We start from the raw sequence: 17,119 nt of genomic DNA, 5'->3' as shown, positions 1-17,119 counted from the left end.
ACCTCAGATTTATTATAGAGTATATGTTCATTTAAATCGTGTTGAGCCTGTACAAATAACAGTGTGACATCTTTTGTAGTTATTTGCATAAGCAATTTTAACAATTTCCAAGCAATAATCCACAAACATCTCGCAGCTTCACTTTTGTGCTGGATAACTTTGAACCATTTGAGTAAAATGAGTTTTTCTTATAACATCTATGTATCGACTCTTGAATATTAACTGTCTAGCAGTGAAAGAACAGAAATATTGTTAATCATCAATCCTTAATATTGTTTCTAATAGTGTTTTTATTTAGTTTCACCAATCATGGCGATTAACAGGATCCATTTCCAGTGATTTCACAAAGAAGAACAGTTTCTATCCGCGAAACCATGGGTACTTTGATCCAAAATTTCCAATTACTTACGTGAACGCTGATTATCCGGGGGTGTCGGGACCGGTAGGTCCCCGAATTATCGAATTCCACGGATAATCGAACATATATTAAAATACGTTTATAATTGCAGTGCAGTTGTCAATTTGTGTAGTTGTCGGTTGCAAGACACCCGGATAATAGAAGTCCGACTGTACTTATTTGGATTAAGAGATTTAGGCGAAGATCTCCCGCATACTGCAAGTATGTTTGTAAGCACTTTTTCAACCAACTGTCACAACAATGGCGGAGTAGAAAATAGCTTTGACCCGACTTCCCTTTTTACTGATTTTGGTTTCTACCCAGGGATCCAGTTTGACAGTTGCCAAAAAGTTGGCAAAACAGAAAAAATATAATCAATCGAAAAAGTGTAATTCTTCGGTCATCTGTGTGTCGAATCTTTCGTCTGGGCATCACAAAGATACGTATAGAAAACAGGAAAAACTGGTGCCGTTAATAAACTTTGCCCACCAGCGAACAGGATCCCAAAATTTCAGCATTCGGAGTAATCCATGGACGCCATAAACAAATTTTACACCTCCGTCTCGCAAACGGTATCCACCTTATCTTCGGTATTTTCCGGAAATCCTCTGACGAAAGAGTATGACATCGCGGAACATATTGGATCTGCTGGTTCAGGTAAATATATAGTGCAGAGCCTAGGCTTCGTCTATTTTATTAATTCGTTGAAAAAGATCATTCGTACGGTTTACTGCATTCAATGGTGAATCACCTTGACCGTTTATGTTTCTTTCTTTTTTTTCTTACGCTGCCCTATAACAAAACAGTTTTCCTAAATCTCATGTCACCATGTACTTGCAGAACTGGTATGGAAAATTTACACGGGCAGCAAACGTTCCACGAAAGAAGCGGCTTCGATTTTCGCGTTCGATAAGAAGCAGCTAGAATTGTTCACCAAAGATGAGCGGGAGGAGATATGCGAAAATATACGCCGAGGTGTGGTCCAGCTGACCAAGATACGCCATCCACAGGTCCTGACGGTGCAGCACGCAATGGAGGAGAGCCGTGACACGATAGCGTTCGCCACCGAACCGGTGGTGGCTAGCGTGGCCAACTTGCTCGGAAACACCGCGAACGTCTCTAACAGTGGCTTGCTGGCGGAATACAAACTGTCCGAGTTCGACATAAAGTATGGTGTATTTGAGCTCATCAAGGGCATTCAGTTCCTACATGACGAGGCTCAGCTCATACACCGGAACATCTGCACGGAAAATATTGTCGTCAACAGGCAGGGAGTGTGGAAGTTGTTTGGGTTTGGGTTTTGCTGGAGCAAACGGACGCCCGGTGCACCTGTGATGAATCATTACTTTAAAAACCGCCTGCTGGGCAATCCGGGTTCCAAGTGGACGGCACCGGAGCTAATTCTGGAAAATAGTTGTAATGAGTCAACCGATATTTATTCACTAGGTAAAGTATATGTTTTACTGGGAGAAAAACAATGCTCTTAACGTTTGATCCCTTTTTTTAGGAATTTTAATTTATACAATTTATTCCCGAGAAAACATTCCATCGCCGGATGCTTCAATGGATCTGTACGGATACAAGCAATCGGTGACGAAACTTAGCAACCAAGGGCCATCGAAGTTGAACGCTGTACCGGAGGTGCTTCGGGGCGAGGTGAAGCGAATGTTAAGCGTTAACCCGCAGTCTCGCCCAACATTACAGTCATTAGTGCAGGTATGGCTAATATAATGTTTTCCCCCGTGGGTCACCTCCATCATACATACTTTTGTTGTGTTTGTTTTTTCAGATTTCATACTTTTGCGACAACTACGTGCAATGTCTAGATAATTTGGAAACACTCTTTCCAAAGGATAACTTAGAAAAGTCGGAGTTCTACAAACGGCTCTCGCAGATAATAGGAGAATTTCCGCACCGTGTCCGTCTGTACCGCATCCTTCCGTCGCTGGTGAAGGAGTTCGTCAACTGCTCGATGATTCCGTTCGTGCTCACGAACATCCTTACCATTACGGCGAGCTGCACGCAGGCCGAGTACATGCAGCACATCAGCTCCCATTTGCGGCCGGTGATGTTGCTGGACGAGCCCGTCCAAATTATGCTGATATTCTTCCAGAACCTCGACGTCCTGCTGAAGGTGTGTCCCTCGGAGGAAGTGAGAGCCAGCGTGCTACCGCTCGTGTACAAAGCGCTCGAATCAAAATCGCAGCAAATTCAAGAGCTGTGTCTCTCGATCATTCCCTCGCTGGTGGTGCATCTCGAAAAGCCAACGATCAAGGCCGGCCTGGTGCCGCGCATCAAGACACTATGTTCGGGCACGAACCTTGTGTCGGTACGGGTAAAGTGTTTGCTCTGCCTCGGTCAGCTGGCGACGAAAATCGACAAATGGGTGATGATAGACGATATTGTAGCCTTCCTGCCATCCGTCAACTGTCGCGAACCGGCTGTAATCATGGCCATCGTTGGTAAGTAAATAAACCATCCAACCTGAGTAGGCTGTACTGCTGGATAAAGCAACGCCGTCTATTATACTATCTCTACTCTACCTCTCCAAGGTGTTTACAAAATATCGTTCGCCACGGAAGGCCTAGGCATACCGAAAGATGTGCTTGCTTGCAAAGTTCTTCCGCACCTCTTCCCGATGACCATCGTGAACGGCCTTTCGTTGCAACAGTTCAATGCCATCATTTCACTCATAAAAGAGTTCACGCGTAAAATAGAGGACGAACAAGGAGACAAGTTGGGAAGCAAAACGCCGATTTCGGCCAGCGCAAGTAATGGCAGTCTGCAGGAAAAACAGAAATCCGCACTACAAAACGATCTTCAGCAATCCTTCGGAAGCCTGGGAATGGACGCCTATGGGGATTTTATGCAATCTACCACAACGCCCCAGCAGACTCAACGGACGCTTACGTCTCCGATGCAGCTCGCCAAGCCCCAGCAGCCAATTCAACATTCCAGGTAGGGTTCAGATAATGACGAGTTGAGAACCAAGCGCACCTCCACACTAACAACGTGTTTTATGCCTGCGTTTTGTAGCACACTTAACTGGACCGTTCCGCCGGTTACAACGACGGCAAAGGAGAACAGCAACAAGTTTAACCTCTTCGCGCAGCAACAACAACAGAATGTTTCTCCATTATCAACCTCCTCTTCCTCCACCTCATCGTCCTCCTCGTCGGCGATGAAGCTACGGAAGACGGATACCCCACTAGCGTTACTTCCGCCGCCCGCACCGGCCATAGCGGTGCCAATGGCCACCGGGCCAACGGTTCCCAGTGCATGGTTGAGCAATCTTAACGGCCCAACAATGTTATCAAACGTGACCGCACCAAAAAAACTCGAGTCCTCCACAATACCCAATCCGTACGGCCAGCTGCAACCGCTCATTCCTACACCAACGCAAAAGACTCGCGACACGGGAAAATCGAGCTCGAGCCCGATGCTATCGAAGGAGGACATTATGGAGTTTTTACAAAAATAAAAAGCACGTTCAAGTTTTACGCTTGTTTTAACACTATTGCACTTTCCCTCCTGTTTGTGGTCGGTCGGATGTCGGACCGACTCACACTCACACGTATGCTGATAATGGCAATAAATGATATCATTATGAAGAAAACCAGAAACGCATGTTATCGCTTTCCATCTCAAGATAATCCAATTGAATATGGTTGGCTTAAAAATTTATTTGATCGTTTAGGAATCCCAGTCTAGAGTAAGAATTTATAAACTTAAAAGCTAAAACAAAAATTAACCCATACAACAGGCCCACCTTCTGGGTTCCTCCTTACAGCATTCCGATTCCTTGGCGCAGGCTAAATCGTTAGCCATAGGGAGGTGGTGGTTGCACGCAAGCGGTAGTTGCATAGTCTGCCTATCATGCCACATTCACTACTTTCTAATATCCGACGGCTCCTCTTTGCGGACAGTGCCAATTGCTGTGCCAGATCGCTAAGAAGTTACAGAGCCACAGTTGCTAGCACTACGGTTATATCATCTGGTTTTCCCCCTATAGAAAAGGAACGAGATTTTACTTCGGTTTGTTCATTAGCACGTAGGGATACGGGATGCAGGATACGTACCCATTGCATTGATATTATTTCTCCTGGCGTTTAGAGAAAACGGTGACAGAAACTTACTATCGAAAGACAGTGACCTTGCCATAAGGGCAATCGAATTTGCACACATCTGCAGCTTAACCTGATCGTTTTCACCTTCAACCTGTGAAGTATTAAAAAGAATAGAAAAAAGTGTTGATTATTTTTTACATAACAGACTGTTACGTTGAACTACCTTTGATAAAGTAACACATATATATTCATAAACATATTTTTCTCACGGTTGATAAGGCGAAGATATAAATTTTTCAATTAAACAGTGTGCGTTTCCACTAAATATTTTTCTTGAGACCAAACAGATAACTTAAAATGTATTAAGAAATTTATTAAGTGTTAAATAATAGTTGGTGCTGTATAAAAATAGCTTCGATTTATTTCGTCGAAAAGAACAGTTTTCGAAATATTAGAATAAATAATGCAAAGCACCTTACCTTAGTAGAAAAAGCAATATTGAACGACGAACAATTGTTTGAACTGCTAAGCAATTAACATATTGTCAATAACTCATGGTACTCACATAATACAGGTTTAATTTAAATAATATTAAGGGCAACCAATATTATTGTTAGTAGACAAGCATTAAAACTGTTAAATTTAATCTCTTTCAGTTGATTGTACATGTGACGTGTATAACAAAAATTCTTTTTGCCAACAGTTATTTATTAAAAACACTGCAATTTCAAATAAACGTTGTCGCTTATCTATTATTGTGAAAGGTTTGTGCCTATTTTGATTGTTAATATTAAAAAATGTTCGAATGTTTTCCCGACACCACCTTTCGATCCGCAGAATAAATGTTGTATGGAAGAAAATAGAAAAAAATTACACAAATTTGAGCAGCAAGGGTTAAGTCCAAACGAAGAAGGAAAGTAAACTTTCTAGGCTAAGGCAAATTCTACAATTTCATGTCTCGGGAAACTGGTGTCCATGATGCACATTTTACTACAAAAACTAATCAGAGGGTTTGAGTGAAAATGTGATAGTTAAGCCATGTATACCATGTAGATACCAAACATTGTTTGGTAAGCAGCAATGTAAAATGTGTATTCAAAAATAGGATATCCAACTTACCCCATGTAGAGTATCGACTAGTAACCTAATCGGAACGTTATCAAACACACCATCCGTAGCGACGAGGATGACATCCCCATTGCACACCGGGAAGGAGGTCGTATTTGCAGACTCAGGACTATCGCTCAGCACATCGGTATGGCCGGGCGGTGGTAACGATAGCTGAAACGGTGTGTTAAAATAGTGCTGCTGGTCCTCGCTGCGATGCACTATTTCCCCTTTTCGCACTATGATGAAACCGCTGTCGCCGATGTTGGCCGTGTAAATGCTACTATCTTCGCGATTAAACACCACTATACACGCTGTACTACTACCTGTTGGGGTAGCAAAACAAAATAACAACACATAAGCCATATGCACTGCTGCAGATCGTCGATTGCAGATGCGTAATCACGGTTTGCGCTGCGGAGTGAACGAGCAAGCGAGACGGCAGCATGCGTGCGTCTCTGTCCGTTCGGATTGACGTACCCAGAATGCTTTTTCTGTTGGCCCGTAATTCCCGATATCCGGATGCTATCAGATTCACCGGTTTGACTGGATCGAAGCGTGCAAATTTTACCAGCCGCTCACAATTCCTCATCAGCACCATCGCAAACTCGCCTGGATCTATTCCATAACTGCGCCATCCGCCGACCCCATCAGCGACACCTGTCAGATGATGCAGCATCGAGCGAAAAAAAAAAAGAAACAACATTGAGGACTTCCATACTAGAGCTAGTCTGGTGCTCCATGCGAGCATTGAGATAAAAACACTTACCCAAGACATCCGCCGTTTTGGTATTCGCAATGAACCACGCGTCGTCGCCCATCTTACCAGGTTTGTACTTCGATTGGGCCAAGTTCTTTGGGAAGCCACTGGCAACGGATATGAAGCGCGAGTATGCGCGAGGTTTGTTCTCTGCACTCGTACTCGCAGCTTGCCAATTTTGATGTAGCGCCCTCGATAGCCATCGTGTCGTCCAGGAGCGCATTATGGTGGGCACGAAATGCACTGAATCATGGGCAGCTCGCTAGTGGAACCCGTGAGGCGGACCTAGTAAAAATTGCACCTTCAATCGTAAACAAAACTTTGTCTCGCACTATTTCCAAGTCTGATCGATTCTTGTTCGACGTTTGAGGTAGTGTTGGCAGATTCGGAAGATTCGAAGATTCGATCCCTTGACGGATTCCAAAGATTTGGATCCCATTTGACGGATTCTACAAATTTGATTAGATTGGGATTCGAATCAGATATGATTTGTTAGTGATTTGAATCTATTACGCTTTTTTCCGGGCTCGATTTGATTCGGTTCTGACTTGTTTGATTCAGCATGGTTTAAAAAGTCGGTAATTATGGATCCGTTCCGGATTTGAATCGAAAGATTCCCACCACTACACCACAGGTCGAAACGTCATTTGTCAAGTTGACAGTTTGTTGTGTTATTTAGATTCATTTCGAAATTCGATCTAAATTTGTTTTGTATTTTATCTACGTACATGAAATTGTGGCACAAATTAACGCACAGATATAAAATATCAGAAGGCATGACTACATTCATTTAGCATTATGGTTATTCAATAATTCCCAGGTAACTGATAGAACTAAAAAATCGATGTAATAAATTTGAACAGCCGGAGGGGTCCGCGACAGCCGAGCGGTAGCGCCGGTTAGAAAATCGGCCCATGAGCGCCGAGGCTCACCACCTCGACGGCGTGGGTTCGAATCCCAACCGAGACCGGACCCTCCCCTGTACGAGAGGACTGACTATCCACGTACACATAGGGTAAAAAGTCTCGTAAGCCCTTAACGGGCAGGCATGACCAACAAGGTCGTTACGCCAAGAAGAAGAAGAAGAAATTTGAACACATTGGAGGCATTGGTGTTTCAATCACGTGGTCAAGATATCTAATTAACACAAAACGCAAACATACTCACAAACCTATAGACAACAACATATATACATATTTGTAGAAAAAAATGGAAATTTCGGTTTTTACTAACAACACAACAACATATATATTTGTAGAAAAAAAGGGAAATTTCGAAGGGTTTTACTAAAAACAAAAACAATTCACAAGTTCGCTTGTAGGTTTTATCCGTTTCGCGGGAAAATGTAGTTAGGACTTGCAAAGTCAAATTATAAAAATTGGAGTAAAATCTGTACGAGCCAAATGCAAAATACATAACCATATTTTATTTATGTTCGTTGCTCTTAAAACCCGATAAGACAAACAAATTTAAGCTGCCGTTACATGCTTTTCTTTCAAAAGTTTTTCTTGCACACTAATTTATTTCGAATTAAATGAAACACAACGAGATACATACATTTCCTTAGTTGAGTTTATTATAGGTATCGTGAAAATGTATGAATATCATTACTGAAGCAAAGAACAACAAAAGATGTCTTTGACCCAAATTCATGTTTCTTCTGCAATTTTCCAACGGTGCTTTAGAGCCCTTTTTCTTAGTGGTGCTTTTATAATGATGCTTGTTTTTGTTTAAATTTTCGAACACCCATCGTCACAGCGATTAACTGCAACCACTGCATGACAAACTGACGGTTTTTACCATGCCGAATCATCGCCATTTGTATTTCGTTAAATTGCATAACTGATCATAATCGATTTTTTACCACCATTTTCTACATCCCTCTTGCTTATCCTGCTATCCGACGAACTTATACCATAATTGATGCCGAAAACACATCTACTGATACAACAACAAAAAGAAAAAATCCATTCCTTTACCATACCGGTAATTCTAGGTGTGCACACACGTGTCTGCTTCAGTATATAGTTTCACTTTCTCGTCCCGATTCGAAAAGAATCCAATATGCTGTGTGTATGGTTGGCTCCCCGCAAGAGCCGGATGGTCCGGAAGGAACCGTCCCATTTACATTTTACAGCTTGAGCGATCTTCGCATTTGTTGTATGATAACCCCACCTTCAATAATGCTCGGCCCACTTTCCCCATTGCCATTTGTCACACTGTGTTCCCCTAGCTAAGAGAATATCCTAAGTTTACCGCCCTATTTACCACCCTTTTTCCACGACCCCCTTCTTCTTCTACTCGTTTTCCCGGCCACGAGCACGTGGAAAATAAATGCCCACTCGTGCCGCCGTACTTCGTCAGTTTAACCGACCCCGGCGACCGAGCATCGAGAGTGTGATGTTTGTGTTATTTGTTATTTGTTTGCTTTTTTGCTTCCTTTGCTGCAATTTCTATTTGCGATTGCATTCATTCCGGGTTGTAATTCATTACCTAGATCACCCCCGATCGGTCAAACATCCACGGCGTTCGTATATTTAAGTTGATTTCGATAATATTGACTGGATTTGTTATCTATTGAAGGGTGTACTTTATGCTTGCGGCTGGCTTTGATTTGATTTTGCCATTCTTTTTTTTTACATTGCAATAAAAGATTTTCGAACATACTTTTGCTATTAGTAGAACTGGAATCAATCAAATCCTTGCCCCCTTGACATCGGGCATTATCGGGGCCTTCCGATAACTACCATTGTCGAATTTTATGTTCGTTTGTCTCGCTGCTGCTGCGCTTTGTTTTGAGGTATTTCGTTTTAGTTTTCATTAAGAATTGTTTTCTTTTTATTTGGTAATTTTTTGTCGGCTGAGTTCTTCTTTCACTGGCACTCATTAGCACATGGATTGTAAATTTTCTTTTCCATTCCCTTTCACAGCTTTGTGTTTTGTGTGCAAAACCTGTCCATATCATATAAGTGTCCCGAATTTGTCCGCACTTTTTTGCTTCGAAAATTTAAGTACGGAAGATGTGACATAACCGTGGCATATAGTATTCCGTTACATTGCTTAGTTTGTGCCACCACGAGAGAAACCCCTTCCTTGTCTGATGGTGATGGTTCGTGTGCTCCGTTTATTCTTTACTGAGAGTGTGTTGTACTTTGTTAGAAGGCAGCTTGGTTGCATTTGAACTGACTGATAGTTTTACATTGATTTAATTTAGTCGATTGTTTACGAGGGCTGTGTGTAGGGGGCTTATTACCGGCAGAAATATTCCCACGCGCATTTTGCGGGCGGAATTTGTCAAAATCAATTTGTTTGCTGTAGAAGTGTCTAATAGTGCTTAAATCAATTCTGCGTACTAAAATAAAATAATTTGAAAAATAAATGAAGTGCTTATTTAAATGCCGTCTAGTCTTGTTTAGCTTTCTTCTTCATGAATTCTATAGTTCTTGCTCTATATGTGCATTCACCCTCGCCCTGTCCGTACATCATCTTGTATTTTTTTCTTCTAATGCATGTTTCGCAAATATTTTTGTTTTGTTTTCTACGTGCAGCCAGAAGATGTGATCCGTATCACATTCGATATCCGTTCGGCGTATACTTGATGCCAGTATAAAAATTGCTTAATGTGGAAACCAGGAAAATATACATGACCAGGAAATATACATACAACAAACTAACGCCTGATGTTTCGCACTTTCGTCCACCAACTACACTACCACCTGTTAATTCGTTAGTATGCAGTGAAGAAAGTCCAGACATCAATCACTAAAATCACATATGATAGAAATTCGCTCGCTACCGTTTTTTCTTCATTTTTTATTTATTTCAATTCCCTGAAGTTGAGTTCCTGATGATTTGTCATAGTCTTTAAACTTATCAATTCCCTCCTAAGTCGTTACTTTTTCGTTTTTGTTGCCTGTTTCTTCTGTTTTTTTTTTTTCATAGTCTAAAACCCGAACGGATGTGACTACGGGAAAGTAACTAACAACAAACGTAAGAAAACTGGACGAGTTTAACCCAGCATTAGATGGCTGACTAGAAATAATGGTACCCGGGGTCAGATCAGAATGTCGAGTGATACACAACCTTTACTACTGCGTTGTAAAAGCGACCCGTTTCCAGCGTTTTTGTTTGTCTATGTGCCACAGATTTTGATCTATTGATTGTTTCGTTTTGCGAAAACCTTTTCCCGAAGGACTGGTTATTCATTTATGTTTGCTTGCTGTCTGTTTCCCTGCTCTTATGTCGGAATGTAACTGTTGTCTAGTTTCGGCTTTGCTATTGTTTGAGAACCTGGGCGGAGGTTGTACAACTCGTCAAACTCTACGCATTGGCCACACTCACGCGAGTTTTCTGCTGCTGAGCATCTCTTCTTGTAAGGAACATGGTATTGTAATACGAAATATAATGGATAAAATTAAAAACTCAACAGTTAAGATCCTACACGTACACAGCACATTCATTTGAGATACGACTGGTCAATTTGTGTTCGTTTTGAGCTAAACCAAATGTTATACATATTTGTTTTAAAATTTCGCCAAAATAATGGAAATAAAGCAGTGATCGAAGCGTTTTGAAAACTTTACTGCGATGTTCTGGCGCTACCATCTTCCATCCAACCTTGCTTCGTGTTTGCCAGCACCGCAGATGAATTGTGGTACGGTTTGAGGATTGCTATTGTTTTCACGCGCGAAACAGCCTTTATCCGAGCACGTGGTCGGTGTAAATATCTTATATAATTGTTTTGCTTTTATGCTTTCTCCTCATCAGTATCATCTGTCTCACTGTCTGTACCTCAACTATATGATCCCACATACCCACGTTTGGCTAGTTTTTGTTTGTTTGTTTTGTTTTTTTTTTTTTTGTTAAACTCCAACAATATTTGCTTAGTTCCGTTTTCTTTTTGTGTATGTTTTGCTTCTGTGTTTGTAGTTGTATGTATTTTTTTTAATAAATTCGAACATTTTACAAGTTTCTCAGGATTTATATCGATACCTACAAATTATGTTGAATAGTTATTCGTACATTTAGAGTTTATAAAACATTGCAAGTCTCTTAATACTGCACTATTCTTACCATTCAATCAAATTGTTCAATTAATTATTCCCCTTTTTGCTGCTCTAGTTATCATTTTCGATCCACCATTGTCATATGTCTTCGTCTTTGTTGAGCATAGATATGTTTTTTTGTTTGTTTGATTTGTGTGAGCGTGTCGTGTATGGGTGTTGGTGTGTCTGTGTGGATGTGCCCAGATATTGGGTTTAAAAATTTGGCAATTACGGCTAAATGTAACAGATCTTGTAGACCATTTCCTTCCGATTGCAATGTTCTCTTCTTACGCGGCCTTGTATACTGAATAAATTTTCTTCGTACAGCTTAAATACACCCCGCCTTAAGTTTGTTTTGTTTCTTTCTTTTTATATCTTTTCACTCTTTGTGTGTGTGTGTGTGTGTGTATTTGCTTTCGCATTCCTTTCCTCTGTATTACTGTAGTTCAAACTCTTAGTAATAGAATAATTTACAATATATGTTTTACTCGCTAATATGTCACTTGGTTTCCCATCGTTCCATTAGCGCGCCTCTATCAACATTTTTCGTTCAATTCATCAATCGTTCCCTTTGTCCCCATGAGTGCTCATTTCTGTTTTCCATCCATCATCGGTATGATTTGAATTGAACGTTCATCATGCGTGCATGTTTCGATTGCTTGCTGATATTAAGTTTAAACTATTGCAGTTTCTGTGATGTTTCAAACTTGTACATTTGTTCCTGATATGTCAGAATAGCTTGACATTACTGGCCAAATTTTGTTTTCTGTCTCTTTTTTCTTGCGTTTTACTGCGGCGTGTTTGAGCGGTTTTTGATGCTTCGTTTCGTACACAGAGTTTTGCTAGTCTATGGCCACACATTACATTAACATTACTGCTTTTCTTTCAAATCCCTCTCAACCGTATGTGTATTTTACATTTTTCTTATTCTTTGCACTACATCTTTTGCTAATTTGTGTAAATTGAAGAAATGTAAATAATTATCATCCAGCCGGGGAAAATATGCTTCGTGCAAGGGAAACTCATAACCTATATTACCTAGAGTTTTCTGCATTCAGTATCGCTGAGTAATGTAAGATTTTCCTCGCACTGCCGACTCGAAAACAGCAGTGCGATTTTGACTAAATTTACCATTCCCTTATATGCGTTACCGGTTTTGCTGTCAGGTCTTGTTTTGTTTTGTTCTACGAAAGTAGTTCAAGAGGGAGGGGGAACGGAATCGGGTATTTTAAAAATATTTTTTTTTAACTTTTTCATTTGCGGGGAGAGCTCGAAGGTGCTAGTCAGTTCTTTTAAAATTTGTATTACCTTTGTTTATTGTATAATTTTCGTCCTTTTGAACATACTACGGATTCGTGCTTGACTTTTCGTTAGTGTAATTTAGCTTCAACTGACTCGCCTGACTTTATAGATTCCATTTTTTGTTTTCAACGCCGTCGAACTAGTTATCCAAAATTAGAAATAGGAAAAATAAACGGTTAAAATGATTATTTTAATTTTTTTTTCATTAAATCACAGTTATTCACTTTGTCTTGACCTCCTTAAGTTTACGCGTCGATTTTTACCACCATCCGGTACGCATCTCCCCACATTTTAAAGTGTACACCAGCAGTTCCCGTGGGACCACCTTCATCATCATCATCATCATCATCATCATCATCATCATCATCAACGTCATCCTTATCTTGGCTACACGTGGTCACCAAATATGAGCGAGTGATAACACCCGATATGCAGTTTTGTTGTTTGATAAGTTTGATTTCCCCCTTTCCAGCTGGGATTTCCAGTCACCCAAGCTGCTTTATTATCGTGTTAAAATATGCACTTTGCGTTACCTCGAACGTAGATAAAAAGGAACCTCGGCTAATACGTAACTTATGAGGCTGATATGTGCATTCAATAAATATGGACCGAACCAAAGTAGGGCTTCTGCAGAACAAAAATATATACACACTTCGAACTTCCTCCACAGCTCCAAGCTGCATCAAACGTTCCTTCCCTTTCGGTATACTGGTGTAGTTAATCCAAAGTTATTGCACTTTCTCTTATTGCCAACAATAAAATACGAAGAAAAAAAGAAACATTCCCGATCGTGACGAGGTTAAACTATAAAACATTGGTTTCTTACCACGCTATCATTAAAAATTATTCACTGTGCACCGTTTACTGCTGAGTGGTACTAATTTAGAGAAGGGTGTGGCCTTTTTCCTCCTCCTCCCGTTGGGTGTTTTCGCTGGGTACATTGAATCATTCATGATGAAAATATTACTGAGACCTCCTGTTGTCTTGCTTGATGCAATCTGGTGCAGATAGTCGGCTCAAATCAATACTGGATGGATATGTAAACCTAATTGGCCGAAACGTTTTCGGGATACGCCGGACAAGGTTGTATGCAGAAATCCAGTGTGTTTCCAATAAAAATAAAACTTGCTAACTAACACTACCCTGTTTCGATTATTTTAAAACTGCCCGGTTAAGCACCGATATGTGTAAAAGGATTTTGATATGTAATTTATAAAGTAAGGAAAAAACAAAGATAATGGAACCACTGTTCCCTTGAAATGTGTATTGCACCGATTGCTTATCCAAATTGCTTCCACTGGCATTTTAAAGACATGTTTGGTTTTTTCGAAAACTCGATAACTATGCGTTCCCTGATATACGGCTTGATATCATTGTTTTGCTTTCACTTATTTGATATGGAAGTGACTTGCGTACGTACTGCACGACCATAAGCCCACGAGTTCATTGTTTCCTGCAGTGCTGCTCAACCGTCGACAGATCAACCTCGCGGGATTGATCGTTGATCGAGTATTGGTCGTTTTGATGTGTGCCTTCCTTCGACGGTTCGAAGTTCTTCCTGTGGCGCACACACCAGATGTGACGTTGATGGTGATGCTGAATGTAGATACGCGGGAATTGCTCGATAGCGTTGCTGGATGCCTTGATAAACCAGGACAGGACTCAGACACGGTGGGCGCTCCTCGGTCGACGAATCGCCTATCAGCCTCTCGCGCCACCATTGGCGCTGGAGGCCTTACTGGATGCCCGGTGGCGGTTGGCCGAGTTCGGCCGCGAAGTCGAACAGATGCGGATGGGCATGGGGATGGGACCCGTGCAGTCCGGCCCCGACGTTACTCCCATTGCCGGACAGCACCGTCTTGATGGCGGACGTCTTGAGCAGCCGCTTCAGCATGCCGCTCGAGCCGCGATGCTGCAGGCTTTTGTGGGTGGTCAGGGAGTTCTTCGTCCGGTACCGACGGTGGCAGAATTCGCACACGTACAGCGTGTCGGACTGCTCGTGCTTGTCCTGGAAGTGGCGCTTGAGCGAGTAGTAGCAGGAGAAGGTCCGCCGGCAGTAGGGGCACTCCTGGGGCTCGTTGATGCCGCCACTGGTTGGCGGGGGCATGCGCAGGGGCATCAGTGGCGACGGTGACACTGCCGACGAGGAGGACGCCGACGGCGAGCCTTGTGGTCCTGTTGAGAGGATGGATGGTGTGGAGAAGCCATGGCGAGGGCGATTTGGAGGGGGAGGTACGTGGAGAAAGGGCGAAGAAACAGATAAAACGGTTTTAATAAAGCTTCATCCAAACACTGGCCGATGGAATGAAGTTGGTCATTAATAAATAAATATATTTATATATAGTTTAGATATATTCTGGATACTAGAAAAAGGGAAAAAGGTGCGCCGACAGGGCCACAGAGCAAGCAGCAGCAAAAGACGCTACCGCTAAAAACCGAAAACGATATATAATATGTATATATATAGGATGAGTTTTGTCTATTCTCTTTCTGTACTTTTACTAGAAAATGTGATAAATACGGTAGAGGTTAAAAGAAGGACCAAGAAAAAAAACTTTGCTGTCACTACCGTACCGTACAAATCTAGAAATGAAATTGAAACGTAAACCAAAAATGTGTTACTTAAACTCAGAAGCAAACAATGAAAAGAGAAGCTTCTCAAAAAACAAAAAACGAAAATCGGCAAGCTTCCTACTAACAAATAGGATTATTTCAAGCGAATGACAAAAATGGGCTCACAGCAAAACCAATCGGGATGCATTAAGAAGAGAACGAAATAAGTAAACGGACCAGCATCACCTTTGAGCTTACAATATTGCACACATTGTTTCTAACATTCATCTAGCTAAAATATTTTTTTTTTTCGGCAAATGTGTAGAACCATTTCTTAGCTTGAAAAGAAAAATATCGCTTTGGAAAAGTAAGAGAAAGGAAATCTATTTAAAACATTTGGTGTCCCTCCTGCGGAGAAAGCAAAAAAATCTAGAAAGTATTGCAATGTTTGAACACAGCACAGTAAATAAGAAAAAAATTCGTTTGTTCATCATTAAAAACAAATCCTAATTAATGGGCCTCATTGATGAAATATTAATATGAAACATGAAACAAGAAAGCCAAAACACTGAAGCCCAAACATGAGAGAAACAACGACTGCATTGGATATATTAGTACACCAGCCAGGATGTATGATCATAAACAACAGACAACAACACATAACGAACCATACAGAAAGAAAATCCCCATTTACAAGGAAGCATAACGATTCAGTGTGTGAAAACATGAACATGTAACGTGGCGTTCCCTTGGCAAGTAGTAGGTACATGTTGTAAGATGTAAAGTCGTACATTGATACTTACTTAGGAATTGTACTTAAACACTAAATTACTTACACACAGAGAGACAAGCAACACAAACACACTGCATGCGAACAGCGGCAACTAAGGGGACACACAACAGCTAGAATGCAAAAAAAAGAAGAAAAAAAAAAGGACACAAACACATACGGCACGGGGTCGTACCGCAACAAGTAAGCACGCATTATCCTGCCATCTGGTACATCCACCCAGTTTTGCACTGGTGGAGGTCAATTATGTAGAAGAGAAGAACCAACCAACGATCGTGGATATCATGGACGCCATCGACATGATGAAACAGAAGAAAATGCATGCAGAAGAAGTTGGATGCAGCCGATGCAACGCACTGTCAACGATTCTGTTGGCGCAGCTGAATATATAAAGGGTACACAACGAACTAGCGTAACAAAAAAGGTGTCATTCATGCACACATAAAACGGTGAGTCGGGATTATTTATCGTTCTTAGGACACGGTCCACTCGGTGGCTTAACCGAATTAAAATTTAGAGTAGTTTGTTTTAGTCCCGGATCACAAAAAATACAAACTGGCAGAAGGTACAACAACGAACATAAACAATTGCTTTTATACACAGCCCACGGGCGTCTGCTTAAAAACCAGAATATTTTCCGGCTCAGTTGGACTGACGCGATCAAGGTTCCTTTGAGAGGATCAATGAGGTAAGCGATTCTTACGAAACAAAAGAACCATCATAGAACAATCGGTGGAAAGTTGGAGGACTCAGTGCGTGGCAACGAACCAGAAAACGACGTTCATAACTTTGAGGAGAGTAAGTTTTTGATATATTTCGTATAGGGTCCTAGGACGCAGGGCTGATATTTGATGCCTTTGTTACTCTGATTTTCTACCGATTAAGTGGTGAGTTTTATATTTAACATGCAGCTCAGCGCGTGGAGAAGTTTGGTAGAAAAATATTACATTTTATTTTATTTAACCAATATCTAAGTATTTATTGTGTATATAGATATATATATGGCATTGCTTGTTTCTTGCTTAGTTTTGTGGTGTATACTTTAGTTATTCTACTTAGTCCGCTTCGAGTTGATTGTTATACCATTCTGTTTGTTTT

At 41.2% G+C, this 17,119-nt stretch overlaps 2 protein-coding genes across 2 annotated transcripts; one reads left to right on the top strand and one right to left on the bottom strand.

The window, feature by feature from the left end:
* The first annotated feature begins 748 nt into the window (after positions 1–748).
* On the top strand, positions 749–4,062 carry LOC131271587 (SCY1-like protein 2). The gene is made up of 6 exons (XM_058273071.1): positions 749–1,054; positions 1,238–1,843; positions 1,905–2,113; positions 2,187–2,859; positions 2,950–3,355; positions 3,434–4,062. Exons 1-6 carry the CDS (start codon positions 928–930, stop codon positions 3,876–3,878), a joined length of 2,466 nt encoding a protein of 821 aa, XP_058129054.1. The 5' UTR covers positions 749–927; the 3' UTR covers positions 3,879–4,062.
* On the bottom strand, positions 4,042–6,682 carry LOC131271594 (protein phosphatase PTC7 homolog). Its single transcript, XM_058273079.1, has 5 exons — positions 6,341–6,682; positions 6,052–6,231; positions 5,584–5,897; positions 4,477–4,615; positions 4,042–4,403 (listed from the first exon to the last, which is right to left on the bottom strand). The coding sequence occupies exons 1-5, from the start codon at positions 6,552–6,554 to the stop codon at positions 4,354–4,356; spliced, it is 897 nt and encodes a 298-aa protein (XP_058129062.1). The 5' UTR covers positions 6,555–6,682; the 3' UTR covers positions 4,042–4,353.
* Positions 6,683–17,119: the final 10,437 nt, after the last annotated feature.

Source organism: Anopheles coustani, chromosome 3, assembly GCF_943734705.1.
Source record: "Anopheles coustani chromosome 3, idAnoCousDA_361_x.2, whole genome shotgun sequence".
In the NCBI taxonomy this organism is placed as follows: Eukaryota; Metazoa; Arthropoda; class Insecta; order Diptera; family Culicidae; genus Anopheles; species Anopheles coustani.
Note: the sequence above shows the minus strand (reverse complement) of the source record. Positions and strands in the feature narration are given on the sequence as shown.